Source organism: Beta vulgaris, chromosome 9, assembly GCF_026745355.1.
Source record: "Beta vulgaris subsp. vulgaris cultivar EL10 chromosome 9, EL10.2, whole genome shotgun sequence".
NCBI classification, from domain to species: Eukaryota; Viridiplantae; Streptophyta; class Magnoliopsida; order Caryophyllales; family Amaranthaceae; genus Beta; species Beta vulgaris.
The window spans coordinates 43,374,173-43,400,280 of record NC_079210.1 but is presented as its reverse complement, the minus strand read 5'-3'; the positions used below and the strand labels follow the sequence as shown (position 1 = coordinate 43,400,280).

The 26,108-nt window shown below is 31.9% G+C and overlaps 2 protein-coding genes across 3 annotated transcripts; one reads left to right on the top strand and one right to left on the bottom strand.

The window, feature by feature from the left end:
• The first annotated feature begins 1,246 nt into the window (after positions 1 to 1,246).
• On the top strand, positions 1,247 to 3,636 carry LOC104903911 (aquaporin PIP-type). The gene is made up of 3 exons (XM_010692053.4): positions 1,247 to 1,605; positions 2,266 to 2,702; positions 3,291 to 3,636. Exons 1-3 carry the CDS (start codon positions 1,317 to 1,319, stop codon positions 3,408 to 3,410), a joined length of 846 nt encoding a protein of 281 aa, XP_010690355.1. The 5' UTR covers positions 1,247 to 1,316; the 3' UTR covers positions 3,411 to 3,636.
• A 7,298-nt stretch (positions 3,637 to 10,934) lies between these two features.
• LOC104903910 (uncharacterized) lies at positions 10,935 to 16,053 on the bottom strand. Of its 2 annotated transcripts, none has more exons than XM_057391895.1 (7): positions 15,896 to 16,053; positions 15,540 to 15,684; positions 13,835 to 14,031; positions 13,445 to 13,685; positions 12,432 to 12,568; positions 12,117 to 12,345; positions 10,935 to 11,160 (listed from the first exon to the last, which is right to left on the bottom strand). In XM_057391895.1, the coding sequence occupies exons 2-6, from the start codon at positions 15,664 to 15,666 to the stop codon at positions 12,118 to 12,120; spliced, it is 930 nt and encodes a 309-aa protein (XP_057247878.1). In that variant the 5' UTR covers positions 15,667 to 15,684; positions 15,896 to 16,053; the 3' UTR covers positions 10,935 to 11,160; position 12,117. The 2 variants fall into 2 exon arrangements, with proteins under 2 accessions (XP_057247878.1, XP_057247877.1); XM_057391894.1 differs by having other exon boundaries at positions 10,935 to 11,157.
• Between the last annotated feature and the right edge of the window lie 10,055 nt (positions 16,054 to 26,108).

Below are 26,108 nucleotides of genomic sequence, written 5' to 3'. Positions count from 1 at the left end.
TATAATAATTAGGAAATTAGTCATAATTTTTCATCCAATTGTGTTGTAAAGCTACCATTACTTACCACCAATTATTAAGTACTTGCAATATGAATCAATGATGTCTTGGCATAGTGGTTAAGATTGAGGTGCTGTGAACTATAGGTCACGGGTTCGATTTCCCCTCCCATTCTTTGTACTTTGTACTGTCTTTGTGACTCATATGGATCAAAAAAAAAAAAGTACTTGCAATATATTAGTGGTGTTAATTGTCAGTTTTGTAAAGACGTCCACTCCATCTTGTGTATTATAGTGATACATATATATGAATACCCTATGTATGTAAATAAATGAATAACATGTGATAGCCTAGTGGTGTTGGCATCACCTTTGATCTCAAATATCGTGAAATCGAGTCTCACCACATGCAAGGAGAGATCCCCGATTTTTCCCCTATTTGCATGTGACTTCATCTTACCTTATTAAAAAAAGTATGTAAATACATGGTCTATATTGTTTGTCCTCCTATGTCACATATTGATTCCAAATTATTATATACATAGCATAATCCTTAAAAACTTAATTTTAACATCTTTACAATACTAGACCAACTAGGGAGTCTTCAATGATAACAAGAAACAATTTAAAATTTAAATTTAGGTTATCCAAACATTGGCTATCATTTTGCAGCAACCGAAGGTAACAAAATAAAAAGAAAACGTATCATTGAAAAGTTTCACAACGATATGTCACGGTGCCACATAGGTTACCAATTAGTATGATGAAGTCATGAGACTGCTATAATACACCTGTTGAGTTACCAACGACAATTACCAAGATTGTAATAAGACAATCACTAATATCTTTTAACTATATGAAAATAATGATAAGAACATATAGAGTTACTTATAACGATACAATATCATTTAAACCCGAGACTAGGTCATATAAAAAACAACTTGATATATAATTTATTTAAATGAAAGTCATGTGTATATTTTTTTTGTTCCTCATATTAATAAAAGAGCATAACTTTACATTTTAATTCCATGCATTAACAAAAACAATAACTAAACACATCTCTATAAAAACTTAATCATTCTACATTACCCCACATGTATGATATACCAATATACAATATTACAAAAATTCCTCCAAAAATAAATAAGAATACCCCAAGCTTATCCACACTTCTAGTAACATCTTTTCTACAATCCCCATCGTCTTTATAAACCCTCCTCACCACTCACTTCTCCACTACTTCACCCTCTTCAAAAATCAAAAAAAAAAAAAAAAAAAACCTAGAGAGAGAAACACAAACACAAAAGTAGAAAAAAATGACTAAGGAAGTAAGTGAAGAAGCACAAGTTCACCAACATGGAAAAGACTACGTTGATCCACCTCCAGCACCATTGTTTGACATGGGAGAACTCAAACTTTGGTCGTTTTGGAGAGCTGTAATTGCTGAGTTTATTGCAACTCTTTTGTTTCTTTACATAACAGTTGCAACTGTTATTGGTTACAAAAATGAAACTGACCCTTGTGCTACTGTTGGTCTCCTTGGTATTGCTTGGTCTTTTGGTGGCATGATCTTTATTCTTGTTTACTGCACCGCTGGTATTTCTGGTTAGTTTTTTCTTACCACTCTATATATTTTTACCTCATTTTCTTCTACATATCAACAAAAAGTGTCTTATTTTTTCTATTTCCTTGTAAAAAATTTATGGGTTTCAGATTATATATGGTTTTTTCCACTTTGGTTTTCTAAAACAACTAAAACAGAGTCATATGTATTAGAGTAACATTATATATAAAGGTAGAATAGTCTTTTACTAGTCATAGATCTGTATTATAAACACAATATATATTGAATGCCAGAGTTAACCTATTCAGGTTAACACAATTATTCTCCACATTTGTACAATATGAGCTCAAATTTTGTGATTTGCTCTATTTATTTTCTGGGTTTGACCTCATTTTAGTTTTTTTTTACTTTATGGGTCTTCAAAAATAACTAAAACTATGTCATATGTGCTTGAATTATGTTCATTCCTCCATATATTTTCTAGTTTTAAGCTCATTTTATAGTTTCTTTATACATAGTCTAAAACAACCAAAACAAAGTCATATAAGCTCAAAATTTCTGCTTTTACTCATGTAATTGTTTTTCAAGAGTTTGATCTCATTTAAACAATCCCATCTTTATATACTTAGATAAGCTAAAAACATTCATTTTGTCAAAGTTAAATATAATCTGACATAATTAAATTCTGTAACATTAATCAGGAGGACACATCAATCCAGCAGTAACCTTCGGTTTGTTCCTAGCAAGGAAAGTTTCATTGTTAAGAGCATTCTTCTACATGGTAGGCCAATGCGCAGGTGCCATCTGTGGTGTAGGGTTAGTTAAAGCTTTCATGAGTGGGGCCTACGTTCGCCTAGGTGGTGGGGCCAACTCTGTACAACATGGTTATAACAAGGGTACTGCTCTTGGAGCTGAAATTATTGGAACTTTTGTTTTGGTTTACACTGTTTTCTCAGCAACTGACCCTAAGAGAAGTGCACGTGACTCTCACGTGCCTATTCTTGCACCTCTTCCTATTGGTTTTGCTGTGTTTATGGTTCATTTGGCTACTATTCCCATCACTGGTACTGGTATTAACCCTGCTAGAAGCTTTGGGGCTGCTGTTATCTTCAATGATAAGAAGGCGTGGGATGACCATGTAAGTTCGCTTTTTCGTCTCCTAATCTTTTTTTCTCCTTACTTTTTAAAATATAAAATAAAAAGTTCGCTACCATTTTTACTAGGGTATTTTGGTCATTTACGTTGTTGGGTTTGTCTTTTTGAATGATTTGATTATCATGAAGGGTATTTTGGTCATTCAAGCTTTTGATGGTCTTTTTTTAATGATTATCATGATAAGGGTATTTTCGTCATTCTAGGTTGTATTATTGTGACAAGGGTATTCTATTCATTTTACGTTGTAAGTCTTTTTTTTTAGATTTTTTAGTTCAATTTAGTTAATTTTAATTTAGTTTTTAGTTTCGCAATTCAGTTTCTCTTTGTTCAAAAGCAAAAATTATTAAAAAGACGGTCGAATTTTAATATGATAGTAGACCTAGTCATAAAATGAATTAAACTAGTTACCAAAAGAAATTAACCTAGTCACTATTAGGCTAATTCTCCTTCTATTATTGTACTCATTATTATCTAATTTTAATTTAAAAGTAGACAATTTCTTATAAGACAAACTCGTTTAAAAGAACGGAACCGTATTATGTAAATTACTAATGTTTAAATAATTATGCAGTGGATATTCTGGGTTGGACCATTTGTGGGAGCATTGGCAGCAGCAGCATACCACCAGTACATCTTGAGAGCAGCAGCAATTAAGGCTTTGGGATCATTCCGAAGCAACCCTACCAACTAAGAAGAATTGGAACAAGAAAAGGAAAAAAAAAAACAATGGAAAAAAATTGATTTGTTTTTTTGTGTGCAGCAATCAAGTATGAAGAAGAAATATTGTTCAGTCATTCTCTCTCCTCTCTAAGTCTTTGCTCTTTTTTTTTTTTTTTGGTAAATTTTCCTCTTGTAATTCTTGGGTATGTGAAGTAAATTATTGAGTTAGCATCAATCAATGTCTCTATTATTGCTCATCATCTAGTGTTATTATTTTTTACTCCTATTGGCCAGATTGTCTCGTGCTGTTAACGATATTCTTTATCAAATTACCTTTTATTAGGACGAAAATGCCCTCAGTACAGAAAGGAAGTCTTTTGATTAGATGTTATCATGCTAATAGATGATTCCGGGTTATTCAAAATTCCCACATTAATTCATGTGAATTATAAAAATTCTTTAATGTTTGACGTATTAATTACATTTTTGAGGAATTATATAAAGGAAATTTCAAAAAATAAAACATGCAATGAAAATTAAATTTACATGTATACCAAACCACCACTAAATTTACATGAGACAAATCAAACAAGATCCTACATGACTATATTTTTTCTTATATATTGAGAAAAATATAAAAAGATAAGATCTTGTAAATCAAATCAAGATCATATAAAGATTAGTTCAGATCAGAAAAAATAAGTTCAGATCAGAAAATTTCAGGTGAGTTAAACATAGTCTTACAATAAGTTCAGATAGAGTCTAATACGTTCAAATTAGTCCAGAAGAACAAAAGTAAGCTTACTGACTATGATTATATTTGGTAAATGGCCTTTTGATTAGTTTTTGGTTTGTTAAGTTGGTCAAATAGCCAAAGAAAGTGTTCAGTGATTTAAAAGCTGGCTTTTAAGCGAAAATGAAAAACCTGTTTGAAGCAACTTTTTGGATTGACTTTTGGCTTGTTGGTCCACAAACCCCCTAAAAAACAGCCAGCAACTACAACTAATTTAACCAAACATCTTCACAAACAAGTGTCTTAAACTACCAACTTAAAAACCAATGCATACAACCAATTTCCAGCCAGTCAAATCAGCCAAAAACCAACAATCGATTGCCAAGCAATCCTTATATCGATTAGTTAAGCTCGTTCATTCCCAAGATTCAACTTAGATTCTCACATTGCTGTATTAGAAGCTTTTAAAGGGCAACAATTTGTTTTGTTAGCTTTAATCATAGTAATTTTTGATATTTATAATGTTTAAAGTTGTTCTTTACAAACTTGCAAAAGAGAGATGATATAAATTAAGAAAAACAAAAGTACTTTAAACACAATTTCATCTCAATTATTAGTTATTATCTTTTAACTCTTGGCTAGTGAGCAACCTAGCATCTAAATGTAGTACAACTCTTTTCTACTACTACTACTACTAAAGTAGCAGTAGATTTACTAAATTCATGCAAAAAGAACCAAAATATAGATAGGTCCAAAATAATATGTGTTGTCATATCACATGGAAAGACACCATCAGCAAACCCATTTGCTGGACGTAGAATTTACTCATTCAGATAAGAGACCACGCAAACTCAGGACACTTGTCAGCTAATCATTGAATTACACAAGAATTTACCCGTTACAATTCTTGAGAATCGTGCAATGTGATGACACGTGTCAGTACAACATAGGGGATTACCAGTAACTGTTCAACCAAAAACAATCAGTGGTGGTTTGAAGAAGTGTAATTATAGAGTGAAAAAAAAGCTGGTGAAGTTTGGTCACTTTTTGACTAAAGTCCAAACAAAGCGCAATAAAGGGTTTAGCAAAAAGATGGAAAGATGCATAAAATTTGAGCCCAAAATTTATAATTTAATGTGTCGTTAAGATATGATGGGCTTTGCTAGTTTTTTAAAGTAAATTAAAGATCACATGGGGGGGAAGTTGGGGCCATATTCAATGATTTGCATAGTAGAGAGAATATAAATAATGGAATGATATTTTTATTTTATTTACTTTGATTTTCTAATGGATTCTTTTTATTCAGTGATTAACTGCCCCAAGTAAGATCAGATCAACCCTCATGAGTTGGGGGTAAGAAGGGAGATCCTTACTCATAAGAAAACTTCCAGAGACTGGAAAGTGAGAACTTATATCCAGAAACAAATATTTATACAAATTTTCAAATTGAGGCTAATGAGAGTCGGATACCCGACCAATAAGTTGGAAGGTGGGAGCTCCAATGATTGGACTCCCACATGATTCTCAAGATTTTCTAGTGGATGAATCATGAAGGTTCATATTTGTGTTTCTAAATAAATTAAAAAAAAGTTGATTTCAGTGAGGTAGGGGTTGCAAAGTACCATCTCTGATTTCTGTCACAAGAACAAATTATGTAAATAGTAGTCAAGACTCAAGAATCAGAACAAAATCTGCATTTGACTAGCAACAATCTGACAGATATGATAATTTTTCTATCCTTGGTTGTTATTTTCATTGATATGATCTTTTGTATCAAATTTCTTGTCGATTTTGGATCCGGTCTTTATTAGTTTACTCGTTTTTTTTGTACAAAGTTTTAGGAGAAACAATATTGTGAGATATAGAAGGAAAGAGAAAATATTATTTTATGTTAAAGCTGAATGTATGTGTGATGGAAAGTTCGTGATCTCATGCCAAAAATAAAAACAAAAGAAATGATTAAACTAATAAGGGACATTCCAAAAAGAAATACGGGTAAATTAATAAAGACCGGAGGTAGTAGATGACAAGTTGTAATACACTATCTAATACTGTAACTATTATATGTTGAAATTATGGCCAATAAGTTAAGAAATGACATAATCTTAATTTGAATTTATCGCTACTTTAATTTCGTACAAATATATGGTGATAGATACTCTTATTGATGAATTTAAAACATTTATGATGATTGATTGAGGAAACACCAATAAAGCCATAAATACTTATCTCTGAAATGGAAAAGAATATATCTAAGGTGCTTAAACAAGTGAAAAATTAGGTTATACATAACTTGCTTTTATCAAGCACTGTGGTTATCAAGCGAGGATAAATCCCAAGAAATTCATAGGTAATTAATTTGAAAGGTACTTCTCAACAATATATTCTACGTTAATATTCAATGGAAGTATCAGAATGAGAATGTAATGCTAGATTATTATACTCCTATATGGTCAGACTGAGACATCAAAATAGCTAAATTTAGATCATCTAAACTTTGTTAGAGTAAGTTCATTACCAGAAAAAGAAAACCCCTAGGAAAAGTTATTTATAAGCATAGTTTAATAGAATTTCTACTTATTTCAAAGTAGAAATTAATCTTGTTATAGAAAATATTCTTGCATAATTTGAATAAAATATTGTTGTTAGGTATCTTAAGTACTTCCTCCATTGGTTTTTAATTGCGACGTTTTCCTTATTTGCAAGTTTCATATTAAAACCTTGTTTTTTTCAATTCATTTCAGTTTCTCGCAGTTCAGTTTCCCACAATTCAGTTTAGTTTCTCTAGTCCAAAAAAACAGACATAATTACAACGTTTCTTTTTCTTAAACAGTAATATCTTCTCTCTACCTCTCTCCTATCACATAGTCGGATGACCCCTTACTTTTTGTATATCTCAATTTCTCTTCACTTGACATGAGTTTCATAAAAAATGCGCTAATTAAGTACTTCCTCTGGTCTTTATTAGTTTATCCGTTTCTTTTGCACAAAGTTTTAGGAGAAACAATGTTGTGGGATGTAGAAGGAAAGAGAAACTATTATTTTATGTTAAAGTTGAATGTATGTGTAATGAAAAGTTAGTGGTCCCATTACGAAAATAGAAACAAAAGAAATGGGTAAACTAATAAGGAACATCCCCAAAAAGAATTTAGGTAAATTAATAAAGACCGGAGGTAGTATGTTGTAACTATCATAGAACGGAGGAAGTAAAAAAAGCTTACAAGCCAACTATGTTTTTTTTGTGTTCTAAATTTTTTTACTTTATTTAATGACCCAAAAATATGAATTAAACTTGATACTAACCCCAAAAACAAACAAAGATACTGTTACCATCAAAGCAAAGTATACAACTCATGTTAAAATGACCTACAATTCTACAAACAATTCTAGTGCATCATGATTTATGACCCTTGTCAATATCATAAGGGTATCTAGTCCTTTAAGAATTTAAAAAGGTGCAAAATTGCAAATTCCAACTTGTAAATCACCAAGTTTTGTTTTTAACAAGGAGAGCAGAGAGCAAAAAAAAAGGACCAATGAAGAATAGTGAAACAGAACAGATTACAGAGGTGGAGACTTATCATCTTGTGGACCACAATTTTGGGCCTACATCTCTTATTTAGATGCTCCTTTTTTAAGGGGGTTTTAATAACAAATCAAAAAAATTGAGTGGTCCAAAATCAAATCATCTTATCTCTAGAGACTTCTGCCAAACTTAGCTTCAATGTCTTTACCTCATCTACTTACACCTTTAGCTTACAAATTACAGAAATTTTACAGTTGCAAAATGACACAAGTCACGTGCAATGCAGGGGTCATGAAGGTGGGAGTGGGAGTGTGGGACCCACTTGCATAGGGTGCTCTTTTCTACGGAGTGGGTTTTTTTACTTTTTAGTTGGAAGCTGTAAAAAATAGCACAAACAGCTAGGTCAATAGTAAACAAAAAAGTATAGGCTAATGGTAAACTTTGAGATAGTTTTTACCATAAAGGCCTCGAAAAGAAGCAAAGTGAGTGTGGACTAGGGAGTCAAGAAAGTTGAGAATTACGAGGGAGTTCAATAGTCGGAAGTTCGTCTCTCATTAAACTCAAATTTGGTGTGTGTGTGTGAATTTTGTGAGTATAAATCCCCACTTTGCATTTTTTGGAAATTTTTTTATGGGTGGAGATCACCTTGTTACTCTCCTAACTCATGAGGATTGAGCCTAATTAACCAAATAATTACCGAATAAAAAAAAAAGAGTCAAGAAAGTTAGTTGTGCGATTTGAGCACTCCAACAGGAAAAAAATTATTGCTAAAAGAGTGGTAGCATCAAGTATGATTATAAAGATAACATGAGAAGAGTAAAGAGATAAAGACATTTTCAAGTTATGGTTTTTCTTTGTTTCCGTTCTTTTTGGAACTTTTTTTTATAGATAATGCTAGACTAAAAAGAATTTTTCCACTTTATACTGCTTTACAAAATATTTCTCCATTATCGTCCACGTCGAACTAGACAATACAAATTATTCTTTTAGTTATTACCCAAAACAAAAATACTACACCAATTAGACGTTCCCTTTGAGGAGAACTGCTAATCTGATAATCGAATATGTTTTTCAAAAAAAAAATGAAGAACACTGTATCAGGAAGAGAGAATAATTGTTTTTACTTGTTCAATGCTAATCGAATTAGTGGTTTATCACATTCATAGCCCACTAATTCCATAACACCAACCTCTCAAAGCTCATCCTTTGCCACATGAAGTATCCATTATCAGATGCACCATCAACGTCAGCCTCAAACATCTCCAATTATTCTTTTCATTTTTTTTTTTCCTGCAAATGATGTCTACGGTATACCTTGCGAACAAAATCGGAAGACTTTGGAAATTAAAAGATTTTGGCTGGCTAATCTTTAGTTAATAACATGATCTTACTTTAAAGCTATCTTCTGTACCCTTCGAAGACTCAATTATGTTAGTAGGCCAATTGCAAATATACGAGATAGGAAGCTGATAGAAGGCTAGGGATCAAATCTCACCAAGCTCATTCTAGAAAGGATTTCCCCTTAGGCATTATACCGTTTCTTAGGATGAGATCTCTTACCGCAAATTTTTTTTTACAGGGGGAACAACTAGCTCAACTAGAGTTTATTATAGTAAGACCTTGTTTGGTTGGATTCCTAGAAAGTTATTTTTTCCATGTATTTGAAATTCTTAGAAAGTGTAAAATTGTGTTTGTTGATAATGAAAAGTAGAACTTCTTATGGGAAGCTCTACTTACCTAGGGGGACCTAGGTAAGTAACTTCTTCCATTTTGGAAGAAGTAAAACTTCCTAAAAAGTGCAAATTCCCATGGTTTTGCCAACCAAACAACTTCATATACTTCTACTTCCTAGGAATTTGCACTTCCCACGATTTGTTTTGTCAACCAAACAAGGCCTAAGATGCTAATTGAATTAACGGCTTAGTACAGGACAAATCGCTATTTAAGTTAACAATTTATCCAAGGATACTGTTAGTGGTTGTGTCTAGTAAAGGTAAAACATGGTATGCTCAGAATGATTTTCCAAGAGTGTATTTTTTACGTTTTAGCATTATGCAAGGACGAAAGTATTATGGCCCCTACATTATTAAGTATGATTATTACTAAAAGAAGAATATGGAGTACTTGTTAGTGTTTGATGAGAAAGAGAGGAAGCTAATACTTACCAACTCTCCCATAGGCCCTAAAGTAGAGTAATAATAAATGTCACAAATATAAGGTAATCATATTCATATACCCTTTCCGTTATCTTCTTCTCTAAGCATCAGAACTCCACTTATATATCAATTACCACTGCACTAAGACCTTATTGGCTTATTCCTAGGGGTGAAAGTTTGGTGTACGATTTGGATTAGGACCTAATGCAATCCAATCCAATCCAAATAAAATTTAGATTTTAATTTTTCAATCCGGATCAAAACCAATCAGAGCTTGAATCCGATCCAATCCAATCAGAATTTTCATATTCGAAAATCCAATTTTTTAAAACTTTAGTTTTTCGATGAAATAAATTAAACACAACAACAACCTAGTAGATATAGGAAATGAGGAATTAACATGGTGTTAGAGTTTCAAAGGAAGAGTTAAAAGAAATTCAATTAAACACTTAAACTCAATCTAGATATATAATACAAAGCATATTACTATTCGGTTATATTGGATTTTTCGATCCAATTACCCTCAATCCAATCCAATCCAAAAATTCAATATTTTTTTAAAAAATTGCAATCCAAAATCCAATCCGAATAACTTTCACCCCCACTTATTCCAATATTACCCCATAAAAAATCCCCTTGTTCAAGCGTGGACGGATTGGCGAAACTTTCCAAAAGGCAAACGGAAATCTCACCACTAAACGTCTAATTGATGCCTATAAGATCTTTCTATGATCAAACAAAATAATAGTACCAAAGGGAACATCTAATGGTCACTCAAATCATCAACGTGATACAATGTGTATGAACGGTGTGATGGCATCCGTGTTGTATTTGGTACTTAACTATCGAGCAGGATCCTTTCTCGTGTATATAGAAGTAGAACTGCCCATCCAATCCTACAGTGAAAACAAGACAATGCTTGCTACATTAAGCTACAAGACCATAATTTCCTGCATTAACTAACTAACTAACTACCTACCCTCCTCAAGTTTAAATTCGTGATCTCACCCCCCAAATAAAAAGAAGTAAAAACATCAAGTCCTCGCCTCCTAGATGTTCCTGTTAACCCCACATCTCAGAATTCGACAGGTGATATCCGCGAACAGTGTATGTAGCGGAAAAAATGGGGATCTTGACTCCATGCATGAATGCAAATAGTTTAGAAATAGAATTACTCAAATAGGTATTTACCTATTCTTGCATGCCAACACAATTTGTACAACACAAAAGCCAAAATATATATAGAGCGCTGGTCCCTTGTCGAGATTCTTATTTCTTCAGAAATGAGACTCTTCCAAAGAGAAGGCTGTTACCCTTCTTGTCCACAACCAACTTGTCCATTACCCTAGTTACTTAGATGAACCTGCTGACAAGCAAGAGAATAGGCGCCAGAAACATTAGACAAAATAAATATCTATGTACATTATTAAGGCTACAAGTTTTCTCTGAAAATCTGACATTATGAGCTGATATATTGGGTCTCTCCACCTTCATAGTCCCCTAAATAGGACACTAGCTTTCCAAAGGTGCCTACAGGATGGACCAGACGCAGCAGAGCGACGACCCGGGAGTGACTAAACGACAACCATCGTATATATCTAGCAACATGGATGTCCATCATCTTTCGACACCTACTATTGATGACAGATTTTCCCTTTAAACGACTTTGGGGCAACCATATCATATCAATCTAACACTTGTATGTTATAGTATACCAAAGGAGAAGAATTACTAGATAATTCAAGTCAATAACTGTTACACACTGTCAAATTCAAAACAGGAGCTACTCAATGATTGAACCCTAAGAACGGCTATCATGAGTCCCATCATGTTAGTAGCAAGTTTTGGTCCCAAGCTCTCTGTCAGATGTTCATTAGGCATTAGACATGTTTTGTGAAGGATAGATTTCAGATTAGGATCATACCAGATCCTAAATAACTAATTAACCAGAGCCTACAGTTTAGATCGGGTCAACCAAAATCTAGACTAGTGTCTAAACATGTTATAACCCAAAAATGATGATCAGTACTGGGTTTCTTTTGTATATTTCTCTTCCCCTTCATATTTTGGAGTTAAAGGTGGGTGTGAGTACCTGAATAATCTGTAGACACCTCCTAACAACTTAAAGGTAGGAAAGATATTAATAGTTCACATGATAAAAGTTGTAACTGGAAAAGCAATCAATAAAAAAAATTATTCATCCATACAACAAATATTGTACACAGATTAATTCCTGAAAGAACAAGACTTCTACAAGCAGATCAGCAGCTCGAACATTGAGATCATGCATTTAAAGAGCAGCAGAAAACATTGCTAGTGTACCTCAGTCAGGTAATGCAGTTCCCCTTTCCAGATTGTTCTTGATCTCCAGTGTGTATTTACCAAATGCCCGTTCGATTTTCTTGTTGAAATGTTCATTACGGTCATTGATAGAGTCAATATCCTTTTCTTCGTGAAACTTCCTCCTCCTACTGAATGATGTACGCTTCTCATCTCTATCTTTGAGCTCCTTAACCATTCTATCGATCTTGTCTTCAGAAATCTTTGGCGCCTGCATATCCAAAAAGAGAAGCAAATATCATAAATGAGAAGCAAAAGCTTTTATCATCAATGAAACTCAGGATCTGCAATACATACCTTCCCATATTGGAGGCTTGAAGCCTCTCGATAGAATTCAGGATCCTGTTCTTTCAACTTGTTGTATTCTTCAAGGTCAACCTCCATATTTTTTGTCCGCTTCTTGTATGCATTGTACAATGATTTTTGGTTAAAAACTGCATCAATAAACAATTGGCAAAAAGGAAATGTCAAAACAAGTTCCTATCACAAGCATTCTTCTAAAATCCAAGCATTCTGCCCAGAAGTTAGTACATCTGGAATATCCTTAAACACCACTTTTAGTTGGAACACCATATCTCAAAGAGAAAAACCTCACACTAATGCTCTCATGAGATTGACAAAGAAAGGTGAAGCAAAGTCCAGCAGAATATGAGACGATTAATACAAGAAGAGCAGAGGAAAAATAAACTCCTATAGACCTTCATGAAGCGATCAGCAAACTCACTAAAATAATAACCCGCCATAGATAGGAAGTTAAATGTTTCAAAAATCTAAAAAGAATGATTATTTGCTAACATTTGAAAAGGGTTTAAAAATAAACTTAACATTAATAATGAAAGCATATTAGTTATATGCACAGCACAGGCTTGAAAGCTAATAAGAAATACCTGAGTACAATTAATCTATTTATGATGATGATCTGCATAAGCTTTTGTGTTGTTTATATAAGAAAATTACAATGTTCACTTGCATAGTTGCATCAGTGACTTACAAACTTGAAGTCTCTTTCAAGAAACATCCAACTCTCAGGTGCATGCTCAAGTATCAAAAAAGCAAACTAGAAAGTAGTCAAACCACAAGAACTAAATCTCCATCCTCTTAAACGCATTCTTTCGGAAACGAAGTTCTCTTATTTACTAAAATGATATTAAGCAGAAAGTGCACAGCAATCATGCAGATGAGAAATGTCAAGGTGAAGCAGACAGCACTTCCCTTTTCATGGGGAACTTATTTTCCTGTTCATTAATACCCTTAAGTAATTTAGTCACTACGTTTTGGATATAAGCTAAAATTACTTGTCCAGGACTTACCATCCCATCCAACTGGAGCTGGATCTTTCTCCCATTTCTTATATTTCATCTCTGCTGCATCTTGGGTATCCAGCATGTATGCCTTTGTCATGTCCAAACCATTAGCTTCCAGAAGTCTGCCAACTTTTTTCTTCCTTTCTTCTAACCATTTTTCTTTGGACACACCCCTAGACTCAGTAGGAGCTTCCATTCTTTTTTTCTCCGCCACCATAGCTGTTTGATTGGCTTTTCTGGCTTCATTCTACAAAATTTTAGACAAAATTATTGCAAGTAATGAAAATTGCAGAAGAACGCAAAAAAGTTAACACTCATGAAATCCAAATTCAGATATTATTTATAGCCAGCATATTGTAGAGAAGAGCTCAAACTTTGGGCTTAGCACATACTCACCATCTTAAGCCTTAATTCAAACAACTTCTTCTGTCTACCAGTAAGTGTAGACAAATCAACTTCTGGAATAGCTTCAGCAGTATGTTCATCAGCACTGTCAGCATCCTTTCCCGTTCCTACTTCCTTGTATGATTCTTCGCGTTCATCGGAAGCAGCTGGATCGAGCTTGGTTTGGCTCCCACCAACTCTTTTAACCTCTGTAAACATTCAGTAAAACAGCTAAAAATATCAATCATCGCCACAATATGAAATCCTCACCACTCAATTCCTTTAAAATTGCTTAATTACCACGATAAATCTAGATACCTGTTAAGTAACTACAACAAATTTAGCAGAATGCAATACATGGTACTTTTTGGAGAGGGCTGAGAAAAAAATGCTATTGATTTAAGTTAGTAGACCAATGCTTAAATTAGGGTGCAACATAAAAGAGGCACGTAAAATTAAAAATTCAGACAGCCATACAACTTTGACGGAAGTACGAGACATAATACCTACGAAGTTCTCAAGTAAGAAATATACTAAACCAATGGTAGCACCATCTCATGGTATCCCTCCCACCTACTAATAATTGGCATTTCAATGTCAAATGTGATTTTGGCATCCAACTCTAAATGGCAAATAAAAACTACTATTTACCACTTTCAGCCACTATATCAAGGTATAGGGCACAAATACAATAAACTTAAACAAGAGACACATATTGGCATCTATTTAGTAGATCTCTAAACAATCAGCAACATATTAGCAAAAACAAAATACTAAAAAAAGAGTCCATGGCTAATTATCAGCCTTTACTATTATATTCATTTACTTCTGGAAATCTTTACAAGTGAATAATTCTTGAACTTGGCGTGAAAGTTTCATTAATGTCTTAATAAGAGGTGAAAATAGGGTACAACACCAGGACTCGGTAAATTAAGTTTCAATGTCAAATTTAATATGCTCATTGCACTCAGTCTTATATAGAGCTTTGGTCTAGGATTCTGCAGCCAGTATAAATCTGATGCAGGCTTAAATAATCTGCAGAATTAGGCCAATACAAATAGCTAGCAAGGTAGTTACCATATTAAGGGAACGTCCTAACATATCAACGCTCCCAATATTGTTGGACAAAACACTTGTAATGTTAGCGATTTTGTAGCAACCACTTCTAATCGATCATAACTAACAAGTGCTCAAATTAAGTGAACCTTGAAATCGTGCAAGACAAGGAACTATGTAAGCAATGCATCTCCATGAGAGTCCATGCTATCCTTCTTCACTCTATCAGTTAATCGTTCTTCCAAAGAAAGTCACTCTGATGTATTCTTCACAAGATAAAACCTTCCTGTTTAAGTTATTCAAACCAAGGTTTGCCAAATATCCTAACTCTTGTTTGGCTTGACAACATTATTTAGTAACAACGAAACTCACTCAAGTCTAATTGCAAAGAGCATAAATACTTTCTTAGATGATGCATCCCCATGAGAAATCATATATCTCTTCATTATCTATCCAAGGATCAAATCTGTTTTGCAACACATCGCTTTTACTGAAATTCGGCATTAACTTCCATCTCTTATAGTAAAATTTCATACTACCATTCATATTGATTCGTTTCACCCGAAACAAAACAATGCAAATAACAATTCATATAAGATTTGACCTAAAACATCACATTAAGTAACAAGAAAAATAGATAAACAAAGAAAAGAGACAACACCTGTGTTGCTTTCGGCGAAACGAGCTTTGGCTTCGGCAATCACCCTGAAGCAATAATCAACGCATTCATGGTATGGGTTTGATGCATTCCTGCAATCTGGGTGAACTCCTCTTTCTACACCCATCATTCTTATCTCCTCTGCTACCTAAAAAGCGCAAATCCCAAAAAATTTAGGGTTTATACACTTGAATAGGAAAGAGGGGCACTTACAATTAAGCAACTAATTGCAAAGTTTAGGTTGTAGAATGCACAAAACAAGAAAAGATTGCTATTTGCAACATAATGATTGATCACAGAATAAAGCAATTGAAGTGAGAATTAACCTATATTAGGACGAAGGAAAAAGAGAATTGTACCAGATAATTAATTGAAATTTGAAACGCAGATGAGCTAAGATTTCTTATAATCAGCGAATTAAGAGATTTACAGGAGTTTTTTTTTGTTTCTTTCTGATTAAGAAGCTGAGAAAATAGAGAAAATAGGGGGACGAGCCCTAGAGTTATGACAATTAGTGGGCAGTGACGATGAAGAGAAGGGTAGGAGTTCTTTTTCTATAAGAGCATCTACAATGGGTGGGTGGATTTTTGTTGGTCTTTGTAGTTTTTTCATTCTCTCTCCTTTCCTCCTTACACCTCACATCCCACTAACTTCCCACCAACTCATCTTTTTTTTCTCACAATGGTTAGACGAGTTCTACTTGGCTTTTCTAATTCTCTCTCTTACTTTTGGTATACTCCGTCATATACTCTCTTTCCTATTGAAAATGTTATTGTTCTTATATAGAGTAGATAATTTTTATTCATGTTTTAATTAGTGATATATTAATTAATTTATATACATATTGAATAATTTTAGGTAGGAGAAAGTTATTAAAAAGAAAAGTAGGTTGTGAAAAAATATGATAAAATATATCAAATTTAGGCTCAATTTATAGATAATTTTTTTTATAGTTGTAATGTAATTTTTTAAAAAAAATTATAAGCTGATTTTATTTACTTTAAAACAAAAAAACAATATTGTAAAAAAAAAACAGCAACAATAAAGCAATATTGATACATATGGCAACACCCCATTTGTTGTTATGCACACCATCCAAGGCATGGTTGGTCTAGAATTCCAGACCAACCAACTCCAAGGGCCAATTGCTCCAATGGTTAAGCTAAGTAAAGCTAGCTTTACTTTTTGCTAGACCAACCAAAACCAACCCCATTGCTCATGCTCTAAGTTCATCCTAAGGCTATGTTCAGTTTACCTTATTTTTGCTTATTTCAGATCTAATCAGATCAGATCAGATCTGTCAGTTTTTAAACTCATTTTTACTATTAAATATCTTTCATTACATATTAGTAAAAATTATAATAATTGAATATTAATAAAGTATTCATTGAGACGAATCAAACAAGACCCCACATGACTATATTTTTTCTTATATATTGAGAGAAATCTAAAAGATAAGATCTTGTAATAAGATCAGTTTAGAAAAAATAAGTTCAGATCAGATCAGATCAGAAAAAATAAGTTCAGATCAGATCAGATAAGTTCAGATCAGAAAATTTCAGGTGAACTAAACATAGCCTAAACCGCCACCGTCGAACCGGTGGCTTTGCCTTTGCTTCCCCATTTTAACACAAGTGCATGTGGATTTGACTTATTTGAGTACTAGTTTTTTTGCATGTAATATGTGCGTGAATTATTTTAGCGTTTACTATTAAATTTTATTTGAATGTAATTTTGAGATGTGATTTATAATCATCATTAGTTCTAATTAAATATTATGTGGTGTAAATATAAAATATAAAAATTATCTGATAAAGAAGTTGTTTTCTTGGGATTTTTATTACACGTTGTTAATGGATGTTGGTATATTATTATTACATTTCAAAATTTAAGTAAAACTAAAATTTTATGTCTTTGATTTTGTAATTGATTTGAAAACTGATTTAGTTATGTTAATTTGTTATCCAATCATAATTTTTTTTTTCAATACACATATTCTTATGAAAGTTTATTTTAGCAACTTTGAACTTCCTTTAATATACATATTTTAAAATAGGAAAAACTATGAGGGAGGAAAATCTCAAAATCTAAGTAGTAATTTTTTTTATTGAATGAACGGTTAAAAAATATTTTCAAAGGGGACACCATAACTCTCCCTTGGCTTATATAATAGAGACTAGTCTTTTGTGCACGCAATCCCCATCCCCGCCCCATCCCCGCCCCATCCCATACCGCCCCGCTCCACCACCGCCCGCCTCACATATATATGATTAAAAATCTACTTATATGCTTATATTATTAATAATTTTATCTTGCAAAATATAAATATGTGGGTATGACGCAGGTATGAAGTGGGTGCGGATACCCATGAGGGTAGTGGGGGTGGGGATGAAGCGGGTATGAAGCGGGTGTGGGTACCCATGCGGGTGGTGGGGTGGGGATGGGTATAAATAAATACTTGGTGGGGAGGGGATGGGTCTGGAATTTTCCCCCGCAATGGGTGGTGGGGCGGGGATGGGGATTGAAATTTTATGCGGGTGCGGGTGTGGAGGTACCATCCTCCGCACCCACCCCTCCCAATTGCCATCCCTATTCAAAAGGATTATTATTGTTGCTGTTGTACTTATTAATTATTAATATTGGTAATTATTATTAATCTCGTTGTTATCATTATAATGTTATTGTTATCATTATTTTAAGTTATTTTGTTGTTATTAAATAATAGAAACTTAAAAGTCACGTGTTAAGAACATAAGATTTGCGCAAAAATAAGAAATATATAAAATATGATAGCTCAAATTCATGACAACGAAACTACTAAGTTCGGATTACATTTCGAAATAAGCTAAGTGCGAGATACGAATTATAAATTTAGATCTGGTATACCTCTTCCTATCAAATTCCAAATCTCTCTAGCTATTTGAAATTGCATCCCATGTATTTCTATCCCATGTATTTCTTTTTTGTGCAAGTCATTGAACATATCACAATCTGCTCTACTTGGTGCAACATTTACGATCCTTAAAATCGGTATATCCATATCATAATAGCCAATCGATATGGGACATGCCGGACATCCATGTTAGAAGCGCTCTTACAAATTAATGACTTGGGTTATAGAATTATTTTTAGTAGTAATTATTATTATTATGATTATAATTATTATTATTGTTATTATAATAATAATAATTATTATTAATAATAAAAGTTGTGATAGAAATTAAATGATAAGAATAGTAATACTATCCATAAGATCTCATAATGTATCGTAAAAGTAATAATATAATAGTAATAATATATTTTATAAAAGATAAGATCTTGTAAATCAAATCAGATAGGATAAGATCAGATCAGATCAGAAAAATAAGTTTAGATCAGATCATATCAGAAAAAATAAGTTCAGATAATTCAGATCAGGAAATTTCAGGTGAACTAAATATAGCCTTTATTATATGAAATTACGGTTTTAATTCCCTTAAAATCTCCTAATCTCAGTAATTCATCAATAACCGAATGAAAGATAAACAACCCTCAAATATTTCAAAAAGAATATCTTTTACAATTTTTAACCCTTTAATCTTTCAAAAAAAAACATAAGGGTCCGTTTGATTCAACTTATTTTGTCTTATCTTATCTGAATCTAACTTATCTTGAAGATAAGTTGAACAAAATATTTTATTTTATCTGATCTTATCTTATCTTATACGATCTCACATAAGTTAAAATAGGTTGAAGCATAACATTGCCTAAGTCATACAATGCACCATGAGCTTATTAACTTAAAAAAAATATATAGGATAAGATTATAACACATGGCTATTCAGTAAGCCAACTAAAAAAAATATAAAATTTTATCGAGATTTTATCATTGTACATAAAATCCCTAAATATATGAATATTTTTATATTTTATATTTTATACTACTAAATCAAAAAAACATATTTGTACTTTTTAATTTCTTATTAAAGGGTCATAATCGCAGACAATTGAACCGTCTGGCTCCAAACTCTATCAACACTGTCGATCAATGCGGAATTCACTCCCACTAATAGTGAAATAAATTGCAGCAAAGTGACGCAACACCCAAAATACTGGTTTTTATTCTAAGCTGTATAATATTGGATTGATGGTAAAATTGAGAGGATAAAAAGTACACTAAAGAGCATATATTGACAATTATATATATATAAAAAAAGAGTATATATTTGTTGGTGCACATATTTGCCCATAGTGCCATAAACAAGATAACCATATGAAACTAACTGCTTTCAATAATCCATGCAAACTACAAAACTTATGACAACCTATAAGAGATAATTTTTTGTGCATCATAGCACGCTATTACTTAAGTTGAAGGTTCAATGCTAAGAAATGAGGAGATCAACCTTTGAACTGTTGCACTTCTCTGAGTTCTCCTACCATTGAAGTAAGGCGAAACAAAGCTTTCAACGCAGCTAATTGCACATTGCACAGAAGATAAGCCATGAACTAGCTCAAGCGAACAAGGATGATGTAGACGGAATTCGATCCCAACTGTATTGGACTCTCTATATCCAAAAAGATAAAATAAGCTTCCTTGTATATTATTATTTCCGAGCTCAAATAAACTCGGATATAACTTCAATGATTTCGACCTCAAATACTTGTGCTTACTTCTAATACGGCATAAAAACTTCCAAGAATCCCAATCCCCATATTTCTCTAACATCCACACCTCCAAATTCTTGCTTGATTTATCATCATGCCTCTTATGCCATGGTTTAATTCGACCGACACATAAACATTCATTAATTTCACATAAAAATAACTCCTGCCATGAATAATTTCCTTCTTTGTTTAAGTCATCCATAGGTGGTAAAGGTATAAATGAAAAGGATTCTTTAGCCAAATCAAACGCTATTAAGTGATTATTCCTACCTTCGATTCTACTTCGTATCAACCAGTGTAATCTCTCACCCACTATAACTTGAACATCTCCACCATAATGATAAGGTAAGAGAGAAAAGTCATGTAGCGAGATAGGAAACCATACCACGTCAAGTTTCTTCCAATTGTTGTTCTTGAATAATGTACATAAGTACACGAACGAGGATGTGCTATATCCCGATCTACATAACATTAATAGTTTATAATCATCGGAGGATGAATCATAAGCAAACCCGTAACGACATATTTGTGTTTGTCGTTTCATGTATCTAGGACCCTTAATAATACGTTGTTCTTGAGTAGTAGGGTTCCAAACTAGAAACAACATATTGTGTCTAACATATTTTTGTATGATGCACACGCAAATTAACCCGTTACACGAACCAACTATGTGGCTATAACCTAATGTTTCATAACCATGGGTCAAGTCGGATAGTACAAATTTTGATTCTTTGGGATTATTCTCAACGTTTAGGCTTAACTTTGTAAGTGAAAGTGTTTCCTTTGTTTGGCAAATTAGGTGTTTGTTTGAACTTTGATGTTGGATTCGGAGATGATATTTGCTGAAAGTGGTAGAAGATATGAATGAATTCCAGTGTTTCGCAACGGTTTTATAGCGAGCAAGAGATTTCATGGGCAATCGAGCAAGGATTTGAGTAGTAAGATCTTGAGGTATGGGATAAAGACTAGGTTCATCGTTCATGCTAGTTCGTGCCCTTTTTCGCTCCCTCATATTGTTAAAGTGAAAAACTCAAGACTTTAGATAATAACAATAAGCGCGTTAGAGAAGAAGGGAGAATATATAACGTGGGAAATTACTATTATCTATTAAAGAAGTTTCAACTTATCTAGGAAAAACAGGAAAAAAATATTATCCTAACAAAGCAATTAATAGAGTCAATGTGGTGTTTTACTTAGATTAGGAGATATTTTTAGGGAACTAAAACAGTGATTTCGGGTGAACTCCTCTTTCTACCCCATCATTCTTATCTGCTTTGCTACCTAAAAAAGCACAAATCCCGACAAAATTAGGGTTTATACACTTGAATAGGAAAGAGGGGCACTTACAATTAAGCAACTAATTGCAAAGTTTAGGTTGTAGAATGCACAAAACAAGAAAAGATTGTTATTTGCGACATAATGATTGATCACAGAATAAAGCAATTGAAGTGAGAATCTATATAATACTATAAAGCAATAAGGATTTGCTTATGTGTCAAGAGCAAATTGAATTGCTGATGTGTCAATCCTTTGTAATATCATTTACAATTTTTTGCCACGTGTATTTGTCTTTAAATATTTCTGTTATGCATTACTTTTTTTAGGCATATAATTGAAAAGCTATTTAAGAAAGTTCTCTGTTATCTATATAATACTATAAAGCAATAAGGATTTGCTTATGTGTCAAGAGCAAATTGAATTGCTGATGTGTCAATCCTTTGTAATATCATTTACAATTTTTTGCCACGTGTATTTGTCTTTAAATATTTCTGTTATGCATTACTTTTTTTAGGCATATAATTGAAAAGCTATTTAAGAAAGTTCTCTGTTATGGAATGTAAATCAACTAAATTTTAGGAATCGATTGCTATTAATTAGTAATTACTTATGCATCATAAAACTGCCAAAAAAATATATCTCCTAAATCCGATATTTTAGGCACTAATTAAAAAAATCATATCCCTTAAATACGGTTTTTTAGAAACTAATTAAAAATTCATATCCCTAAATTCGGTATTTGAGTTACTAATCATATATTTTGGCACTAATTAAGAAATAAATTTATAGAAGAAGCTGATATTTTAGGTACTACTAAGGTATTATACTATTTAAATGAACATGTTGTACTCTCTTCTTAAACCCAAATAAAAAAAAGTCTTAACAATTATAATATTAAATTAAAGTTTACCAAGGGACGTATTAATCATACAAAAGTTGTATTATAGTTTTTTTTTTAAAAAGTTCAAATTATAAGATCATTGACCACATATCTCATACCATCAAAATTATAAGTTCATTGCAAACTATAAAATCGTGGGCCGTCATATTACAAACTACGGTGTATCCCATAAAACGATGATAATTATTATTAGTGAGTTACAATGTGATTAGCAATAAAAAAAAATCCACGATAAAATCAATAATAATTGATATTAGCACCTCATGTATAACACAAAAAAAATAAACATCTTATGTATTAACACTTAGCTTACATAAAAGAATAAACATCTTATGTACTAACATTTAGCTTGCACAAAAGAATAAACATCTTATGTACTAATACTTGCACAAAAGTCTAAACATCTTATGTACTAACACTAATATTAAACTATCAATAAAAACCGATTAGCCAATATATAAATAGATAAGAAAAGATAACAAAGTCTCAACAAAAGTTAACTTTTACTTGGCTCATGAGGTTTGTAAAACTTAAAGAAGGATAGCCTAATTGTAACAACAAACATGAGATGTCTTAAAGTTTAGTATAATAACAATGAGACCCATTTCATTGTACAAAATATCACATCACAGTATTTAAAGTTCGCTAGGAATATGCAATCTTAACTGGTAAATGTATGGCATCTCTATGTAAGGTTAAAGATTAAAATTACATATAGAACTTATGTGAAATTTATTGTCCATAATTTTAGTGTAGTTGTATCTTTGTGAAGTTTATAAGTCATATACTTCCTCTGTTTCGAATTACTCGCTACATTTTGAAAATTCCACAATTGATGAATGAGGTTTGACCATGCATTATTTACTATTAGATAAAATCAAATGTTATAATGTAATTGTTGGATTTGTCTCAATGTATAGTTTCAGAAAATCAAAAATTTATACTTTACTCTAATACATAATTAAAGATATTAGTAGTCAAAGTAGTGCATCGACAAGCGTGAAAGTCAAAGTGTAGCGAGTAATTTGAAACAGAGGAAGTATATTTGTTCAGTTTATTCACGACAACCGAATCACAACTAAAAAAAATAATATTACCATACATATGAAATTTGAGAGCTCATAATTTCTAGGTGTTCATCTCAAAGAAAAGATAAAATGTTATATAATATATTTCCACATATAGATTGATTTTTATTTCTATATATTACCGTTCATTTGGAACAAGTATTATTGACCTGGATCAGTGAGCTAATCACAAACTCACAATAAAAATGAAAAAAAGGGTGAATTATGCATGTTAATAATTGACAATATAATTTATTCTATATTTTACTTTCCAAAATAAAATAAAAATGGGTCAAATAGTATGAAACTTACAAGCTTTAAATTCTAAGAGAGTGCATAGAATCTTACTTCTATCTAGAAGCCGAATATAATCTTAACAAAATCTAAATTCGCTAATAAAGTTCCAAACTGTAACAAACCCTTGCTTAGAACTCTCAGTTTTCACTGCCATAAAAATTCTGTCTTTTTCCATCTCAATTTGAACATCTAGAAAGTGAATCATCATCTTCATATTAAAATACTTATGTAGATAACATCTGAATCTCACACATCCAACGTTAATGGATAAAAACGCAATCAAATTCATTTTTTCTCCATTTTCGAAAATATCAAGTGTGTTTGATGAATTTGTGGTCAAACTTTTTGGATAACTTTTTTTCGAATAAATCTGGAATTGAACGGAAATTTTTTTTCTTTAATAACATAAGATTCAATTGATCGAATGTAGCAATTTTTCGAATAAATCTCCAATTTATTTAAATATGATATTTTTCTTTAATAACATAAGATTCAATTGATCGAATGTAGCAATTTTTCGAATAAATCTCCAATTTATTTAAATATGATATTGCCCAAATTCAGGAGAAAGGTTCAATTAAATATAACAATTCTAGCTATGTTTTAAATCTCCATTTTTGGTTTGTAATTTGCACGTGTTTAGTTAGCCATATCAAGAGTTACCAGCATTAGGGTTTGAAATTTTATTTGTGATAAAGATCACGAGATCTCAAGCACAAAAAGAGTGAGGGTGATTAAGAGGGACTGTGGAAAGTAGGGACGACAGAAAGTAGGAAAAGAAGTTGTTGCATGATTGAATCCCAATAATGGAGCGAATTGTGATTTTATTTGGTCCTCAATGTGAAACAATGGATAGAGCAAAGACTTTTTAAGTCAACGCCGCATGATAATATTAATTACATCAGTCATTGAACGCACGAGTTATAAGTTAGTTTTAAATATTCCTCATAAACGCTATGATTATATCAAGTTTAAATCACGATCTAATATTCACCCCATGATTTTGGGAGAAACATCATAAGTCGATCATAAAATTTATAAATAAAAAAAAAATCCGTGCATTTTGCACGGGTCAAAACCTAGTTAACATATATTAGGACGAAGGAAAAAGAAATTGTTGAATGGTCCATGAGCTGATTTTTTTGAGCATAATATAGCTCATGAAAGCCCACTAACTACACCACGCAACCCAAGTCACCCCGCACAACCACTCGTATTTCTATTCTTTTTTATTTAAATTACTATCAATATGTAAATTGTAATGACTAAGGTTATGTTTAGTTCACCTGAAATTTTCTGATCTGAACTTATCTGATCTGAACTTATCTGATCTGATCTGAACTTATTTTTTCTGATCTAATCTGAACTTATTTTTTCTGATATGATCTGATCTCAACTTATTTTTTCTGATCTGATCTGATCTGATCTGAACTGATCTGATTTACAAGATCTTATCTTTTATAAAATATATTATTACTATTATATTATTACTTTGTAAATCATTGTTATGCAATACATTATAAGATCTTCTTTATAGTATTACTATTATTATCATTTTATTTCTATTACAACTTTTACACAACTTTTATTAATAATAATAATTATTATTATTATCATTATTATAAGAACAACAATAATAATTATAATCATAATTATTATTATTACTAAAAAATTATATAACTCAAGTCATTATTTTATAAGAGCACTTATACAATGTTTCACACTTTCCCTTAAAAAAAAGTTTACACTTGAGAAGTCGGCAAATCAACTCTTTTTTTTCCATATAAAATAAAATAAGATTACAAACAACTATGACTTGAGCAAAAAAAAATAAATATCGTGCAACTTCAAATAGCTAGAGAGATTTGGAATTCGGTAGGAAAGGTATACCGAATCTAAATTTTTATAATTTGTATCTCACACTTAGCTTATTTTGAAATGTAATCCGAACTAATTCGTTGTCATGAATTTGAGATATCATATTTTATATATTTCTTATTTTTGCGTCAATCTTATGTTCTTAACACGTGGCTTTTAATTTTCTATTATTTAATAACAACAAAATAACTTAATATAATAATAACAATGACATTATAATGGTAACAACAAGATTAATAATAATTACCAATATTAATAATTAATAAGTACAACAACAACAATAATAATTCTTTTGAACAAATGTACTAGTAAATAATAATACTCCCTTTGTATTTTTTTTTATCTTTTCACTTAGAATCTTGACACTATTCACAATTAGAGATAATCTTTTAGATTTTTCTCAATATATAAGAAAAAATATAGTCATGGGGTCTTGTTTGATTCGTCTCAATGAGTACTTTATTAATATTCAATTATTATAATTTTTATTAATATGTAGTGAAA

Excerpts from the sequence above, each read along its gene's own strand:
- LOC104903911 (XM_010692053.4), top strand. The coding sequence starts at position 1,317 with ATGACTAAGGAAGTAAGTGAAGAAGCACAAGTTCACCAACATGGAAAA. Across the intron at positions 1,606-2,265 it reads CTGCACCGCTGGTATTTCTG|GAGGACACATCAATCCAGCA; the intron begins GTTAGTTTTTTC and ends AACATTAATCAG. Across the intron at positions 2,703-3,290 it reads AGAAGGCGTGGGATGACCAT|TGGATATTCTGGGTTGGACC; the intron begins GTAAGTTCGCTT and ends ATAATTATGCAG.
- LOC104903910 (XM_057391895.1), bottom strand. The coding sequence starts at position 15,666 with ATGATGGGTGTAGAAAGAGGAGTTCACCCAGATTGCAGGAATGCATCA. Across the intron at positions 14,032-15,539 it reads TTTCGCCGAAAGCAACACAG|AGGTTAAAAGAGTTGGTGGG; the intron begins GTGTTGTCTCTT and ends GAATGTTTACAG. Across the intron at positions 13,686-13,834 it reads TTGAATTAAGGCTTAAGATG|AATGAAGCCAGAAAAGCCAA; the intron begins GTGAGTATGTGC and ends AAAATTTTGTAG.